General features: G+C 49.0%; 1 protein-coding gene across 1 annotated transcript in view; it reads left to right on the forward strand.

Annotated features, from left to right (window-relative positions):
* Positions 1-6699, forward strand: part of LOC106535959 (myomegalin) — a gene marked incomplete in the record, with an annotated part of 34750 nt that overhangs the window by 20989 nt on the left and 7062 nt on the right. The window contains 7 exon segments of the mRNA XM_014033111.1: positions 315-442; positions 518-671; positions 746-908; positions 989-1105; positions 1972-2449; positions 2525-2760; positions 2836-2884. Of these exon segments, the coding sequence (XP_013888565.1) occupies positions 315-442; positions 518-671; positions 746-908; positions 989-1105; positions 1972-2449; positions 2525-2760; positions 2836-2884 (1325 nt within the window).

Here is a 6699-nt window from a genome sequence, read left to right on the forward strand (position 1 = left end):
ACATGTTGAACATATTGGACATGTTGAACATGTTGAATATGTTGAACATGTTGGACATGTTGAACATATTGGACATGTTGAACATGTTGAATATGTTGAACATGTTGGACATGTTGAACATATTGGACATGTTGAACATGTTGAATATGTTGGACATGTTGGACATGTTGAACATATTGGACATGTTGAACATGTTGAATATGTTGGACATGTTGGACATGGACATGTTGGACACGTGGAACATGATGAAGTCCAACCTGGACATAAATTTGTGTATTTTAGTCTAACTGGACCTTCTTTGTGGTTTCTGACAGGACCTGGACAGTCTGGGTCTGATGGGGGTCCGGCAGCTGGTGGAGCAGAAACAGGAAGTGGAGCGAGAACTGAAGGAGCTGAAGACGCAGCTGAAGACATCTGGTTTCTCGTCTCTGTCTCACATCAGGTAAAACCTTTGTCCTTCGTCTTCTCTGGAACCAGTGAAGGATTTAAAAACCTTGTCTCTGGTTCCGTCCTGAAGGAGGACCCTGCTGGACCTGCAGGACCAGAACCGAGCTCTGAGGCGTCGGCTGGCTGAGGGGTCTCAGGAGATGTGGGACACCTGGGACAAAGAGCCGTCTGTGTCTCAGGAGAACGTGGAGGACAGTCAGGTCCTCCTCAGCACCTCCTCCCAGGTGAGACGAGTCAATGGTCTTTGCTCAGGTCCTAAATCCTGGACCTTCAGAACCTCTGCTCTGTCTTCAAACAGGACCCTGCTGACCAGCTGGAGGACAGTCCGCAGCGTCCCGCTCCGTCTGAGGACATGCTCCGTCTGCAGCAGACCAGCAGAGACCTGAAGGAGAGACTGATGGTCTCCGAGGCCACGGTTCAGGTCCAGGTGGAGCAGCTGAAGGACTACAGAGACCTGCTGAGTGAGTCCACACCTCCAGGACAAACCTCACGCTTCCTGGTCCTCAGGACGTCCACCAACTGTCCTCCTGTGTCTCTGCAGCAGAGACAGCCGTGCAGCAGGACAGCAAGCAGGTCCAAGTGGACCTGCAGGATCCGGGCTACGAGACCTGCGGCCGCAGTGAGACCGAGGCTGAGAGGGATGGGGCCAGCAGTCCAGGTGGGTTGGACTACCAGTCTGGGTCAGGAGGGTCCAAAAACCTCAAAATCATAAAACAGGAAATTAAAAAACCTTTAGCTGAGCCCCAAAAACAGCCGAGGGCAGCAGGAGGGTTCAGAGGGTCCTGAAGTTCTTCAGGTCCACTAGCAGGAGGGTTCAGCAGGTCCAGGTCCTCCAGCAGGAGGGTTCAGAGGGTCCTGTAGTTCTTCAGGTCCACCAGCAGGAGGCAGCAAACATGTCATCACCTCCAAGTTTCTGTCTGTTAGCAAAATAACCCACGAACCAGGAGACCGTTCTGAGTGCAGGCTTGTTGCTCAGCTGAAGATTCTTCAGCTGATAAAGTCTGTTTCAACTGTTTAAAGTCTGTTTCGGCTGATAAAGTCTGTTTCGGCTGATAAAGTCTGATTCGGCTGATAAAGTCTGTTTCGGCTGATAAAGTCTGTTTCGGCTGATAAAGTCTGTTTCGGCTGATAAAGTCTGTTTCGGCTGATAAAGTCTGATTCGGCTGATAAAGTCTGTTTCAGCTGATAAAGTCTGTTTCGGCTGATAAAGTCTGTTTCGGCTGATAAAGTCTATTTTGGCTGATAAAGTCTGTTTCGGCTGATAAAATCTGTTTCGGCTGATATGTGATAATTTGACAGTTAAAGTCTGTTTCGGCTGATAAAGTCTATTTTGGCTGATAAAGTCTGTTTCGGCTGATAAAATCTGTTTCGGCTGATATGTGATAATTTGACAGTTAAAGTCTGATTCGGCTGATAAAGTCTGTTTCGGCTGATAAAGTCTATTTTGGCTGATAAAGTCTATTTTGGCTGATAAAGTCTGTTTCGGCTGATATGATGCTGATGACCACCTGCTGGATGTTGCAGAGTTCGATGACCTGGAGATGTGTACGTCTCTGGACTGTGGTTCCCAGTGGTGGTCCACCAACAGCAGCGGTCCCACCAGACCCACCCTGCAGGGTTCTGGGGACGGGGACAGGGAYGGGGACGAGGTCTCGTCTCTGCGGCGCCTGGTGGAGGAGCTGCGCTCACAGCTGTCCCGCTCTCAGGGGGTGGTCCGGGGGCTGCACGGCCGTCTCCGCCTCCTGTCCACCTCCTCTGGGACCGCCCCCTCTGGGACCGCCCCCTCTGGGACCGCCCCCTCTCTCCGGAAGGTCAACTGGTCCTGCCTGGGCCAGGGGGACGAGGACGAGGGCTGGCAGTCCTCTGATGGGGGGGCGTCCTCGTCGCCCCGTCACCCGAACAAAGACCTTCAGAGGCTCACGTCCAGAGTGGACGCTTTGGAGGACCAGCTGAGGACAGGTGTCAAGAAGACGGAGGATGGAGACTCCGCCTCCTGGACGGGGTGAGTCATCAGGTGCATCGTGGGTAAACTCCTGTCCTCCTGACTAACATCCTCGTCTGTCTCCTGATCCTGCAGGAACCTGGACTCTCTGATCAAGGCTCAGGCCCGGGAGCTGTCCCACCTGCGGCAGGTGCTGCGTGAGGGCCGCGGCGTCTGCGGCGTCCTCACGCAGCACCTGGGGGACACCACCAGGACCTTCGAGGAGCTGCTGAGGGCCAACGACGTGGACTACTACATGGGCCAGAGCTTCAGGGAGCAGCTGGCTCAGGCCGGCGCTCTGGCTCAGAGGATCACCTCTAAGATCGGAGGAGGTGGGTCCAGCCGGTCCGGTTCTGACGAGACGCTCCCGAGGTCAGCGGTGACGGGTTCTGTTTGTGTCCTGACAGGAGACGGTTCTGAAGGTCCGGAGGAGAAGACGGAGCTGCTCGCTGTCCGGTCAGAACTGCTCCTCTGTGTCTGTGGTCTGGTGTCTGATTCACCATGAGTCAGCGTTTTTTGACCTTAACACGTCTTAGATGTAGATGTAGATGTAGATGTAGATGTAGATGGGTCTAACCTACACTGCACCAGCTGACAGTTTTAAGATGGACCCCATATTAGAGGAGGGGGCTCCATCTGAAAACAGGGTGTCTATAAAAAATGCTTATAACTCAAAAACTATTCGACACAGAAGCTTTAGATTTTTTCTGTTGTTGCCAAGCTCTGATGAAGGGCTATCCATCGGACCCACCAATGAGNCCCCCCCACTCCCTCTGGACCCCCCCAGACCCCTCTGGACCCCTACCCAAAACAATAAATCTGTTCTGGTGACTTCTAGTGCAGGGGCGGGGGTCTTATATTCTACAGCTGAGGTATTTGGCTGCACGACGGCTCAGTGGTTAGCACTGACGCCTCACAGCAAGAAGGTCCTGGGTTCGATCCCCGGTTCGGACCTGGGGYCTTTCTGTGCGGAGTTTGCATGTTCTCCTCGTGCTTGCGTGGGTTTTCTCCGGGTACTCCGGTTTCCCCCACAACACAAAAACATGTACAATAGGTTGCCTYCAGGCCCAGGCCGCCCTTGAAAAAGAGATCTGAGATCTCAATGGGATTTGCCTGGTAAAATAACGGTAAATAAATAAAAATAAAATCTAGTTTACAAACATTTTCTTCACAGAAACAAATCCAGATCTCAAACCTTTAGCTTTTAGCTGTTAGCATTTTGCTACTTTTAGCTTTCAGGTCTGACTTTAAGAAATCTCCCAGAATGCATTGCATTAAAGTCCAGAGACTCACAAATGGATTTTCTGTTTAAAAACTTTAATGTTGCAGAAAGTTGTTTGATTCCTTACATTTCCTGATCAAACAGGAAGCCAGCTGATTATATGTGATTTTCAGAATAAAGTCGTTGTAAAGCAGCCGAATCCAGCAGAACAATCCGAGTCCTCAGATGTGAAAGGATGAATACAGCCTGAGGCGGGTCTGGGTTCAGTCTGAGACCAGCTGCTCTCTGCTGCACGCCGTGGCTAATGCTAATGCTAACGCTAACGCTAACGCAGCTCTAATCAGGTTAAGTGATTAAGACCTGGATGGAACTGGGTCAGAGCTAAACCCAGCTGCACACGTGGAGCTGAGGCCACGTTACGTAACGTTCACTGAACATTAACGGGATTATTTGACTTTTCTCTGAGGGCCTGCTGCTGCAGCTTCCTGGTCCTGACAGGAGGAGGAGCATCAGCAGGAGGCTCCGCCCCTCTGTCCCAGAACAAGCTCCTGCAGAGCGGAGCAGCTTTGTGTCTGATCACTCAGCTTCAGCTGCTGGAGCGTGAACATTTGAGCCCTCAGGACCAGGACTGTCCCTCCTGTCTCTGACCCGTCCCGTTCGTCCTCTTCGTGTCTCAGCGCTGTCCCTCCTGCAGGACGAGGAGCTGGACGTTCCTTATTCAGGACGGGAAAGAAGAATTGTTTTCTATTTTTTCTACTTTAATTTCTTTTTTTTTAAAGATATTTATTTATTTATTTATTTATTTATTTATTTATTTACTGGTCTCCAAACCGTCTGTCAGAACCTTCTGGTTCTGTCCTCCTGGTCCCGGTCCGTCCCCTCCTTCTGGACGTTGGAAGGCAGCCACTAAAATCCAGCCCTAATCTGGCTTTAGTCTGATCTGGACCCTGGTCCTGGCCCCGCCTGCTGCCAGCTGACCCCATGATCCCAGCTCCGCCCCCTCCAGAGACCGCAGGAGGTGCGTCAGGACGGAGCGGGATGCCGGGTCTGTAGGAGGAGCAGCAGGAGGAGCAGGAGGCCCATGGCTCCTCTGTGGAGGAGCATGCTGTCGAGGAGCAGCCCGCTCTACAGAGACTCCCTGTTCTCCTTCTCCCTGTGGGAGTGGAGGGCCCAGGAGAGGGAGCTGCTGCTGCTGAGGAGGCACCAGGACAGGGAGAGGAGGGCCCTGCTGACTCAGCTGGACAAGTAAGACCCAGACTGGACCTGGACCTGGACCTGGACCAGACCCTCACAGAGCTGCAGGGCCACAGAGGAAGTTTGATGAAACATTTTTAATTTTCTTAGTTCTTAAAGGGCCAATATTATAGTAAAGTAAAGTAAAGTAAAGTAAAGTAAAGTAAAGTAAAGTTTTATTTGTATAACACCTTTCATAGAAACAGATTCACAAGGTGCTGTACAATCAGAGGTAAATCTAAATCTATACAATCAGAACAGGATTTACAAACATTTGGAACAAAAAAGTATAAAAGCTGTACAACCATCAAAGTATGAAGACTGTACAATCCTACAAATAAAACAATTAAATAATATCTAGACAAAACGTGGAGGGCAGAGTRAAACAKTAACATATTAAGACAAAGGATTTTTAAATCAAGTTAATTTGGAGGCAGGTCTCTGGGTAGATCGTGCAGTACTGGTATATTTTATAAAAATACATTTTTGATAAATTGAACTGATTTTGGATGAAAGTACTGTCTGTCTGACATATATTAAAACGATGAACTGTACGGTCAGCAGGCAGGGTTTGGTGAAACAGACACTAAAAGGTCAGGCAGCAGAAAAATGCTGAAATTAGTTAAAAGCTTGTTTAAAGAGGTGTGTTGTCAGATACTTCTTGAATGAATCAATGCGTTCAAGCGTGCTCAGATGGACAGGAAGTTCAGTCCAGAGCCTGGGGGCCCTGGAGGAGACGGACCGGTCACCACGGGTCTTGAGACGTGTGAGGGGAACCATTAGGAGATGTTGATCCTGTGAGCGGAGGCTGGGTTTGGGTTGTAAGTGGAGATGAGACTTTTAATGTAGTCAGGCGTCTGGACATGAAGAGCTCTGAAAGTGAGGACCAGGATTTTGAACTTGATTTGAAAATGAACAGGGAGCCAGTGAAGCTCTGRAAGGATCGGGGAGATGTGTGAGAATTTTGAAGTTCAGGTTAAGAGTCTTGCTGCAGAGTTTTGTACGAGCTGAAGATGATTTATCTGTTTCTGGTTCAGACAGGTGAACAGGCTTTTACAATAACCTGTGTGGGTCGAGATGAACGCATGAATTACTAATTCCAGGTCAGAAATGGACAACAGAGGCTGCAGCTTCGAAATATTGTGAAGTTGGAAGTAGCAGGTGGAGACCAGATTATTTATATGTTTGTCAAGAGACAGTCCTGAGTCAAAGTAAACACCTACAGTAGGTTGGACACATGTTCTCAGGAGGTTGAACTTAAGGAGCTGAGATGGTCTTTTATCTCCTGGTGTTTGTTGTCGGGGGCCAGGATCAAGGTCTCTGTTTTRTTGAGGTTAAGGAGTAACAAGTTGTCTGACAGCCATTCAGTTAGTTTAGAGACACAGTTTAAGAGGGAGGTTAGCTTGTAGAAAGTCGAGTCATTAAAAGAGCAGKATAACTGCAGGTCGTCAGCGKAGAAATGGTGAGAGATGTCAGGGAAATCTTTGATCTGAGCCAGGGGGCAGATGTATAGAAGGAAAAGAAYTGGGCCCAAAATGGAACCCTGTGGTACTCCRCAAGTGAGTGGTGCTGAGTCAGAGAAAGACTGACCCAGTTTGAATGAGAGAGCGATCTGTGAGGTATATGTGAGGTAGGTATTATGTATTTCTCAGGCATATATTTAAATACTTTACCATAATAAAGTATCTATGTCACCTTTAGTTGTTATTAAAATGATGTTTTTATGTAGAAAATAAACTTATCTTTTCATCACTTCCTCTTCTAAACGCCTTGAAATTGGCCTCTGCCTCTTTAAGAACCTCCTTCCACTACTGTC

This window comes from Austrofundulus limnaeus, unplaced genomic scaffold (assembly GCF_001266775.1).
Source record: "Austrofundulus limnaeus strain Quisiro unplaced genomic scaffold, Austrofundulus_limnaeus-1.0 Scaffold1628, whole genome shotgun sequence".
Lineage (NCBI taxonomy): Eukaryota > Metazoa > Chordata > Actinopteri > Cyprinodontiformes > Rivulidae > Austrofundulus > Austrofundulus limnaeus.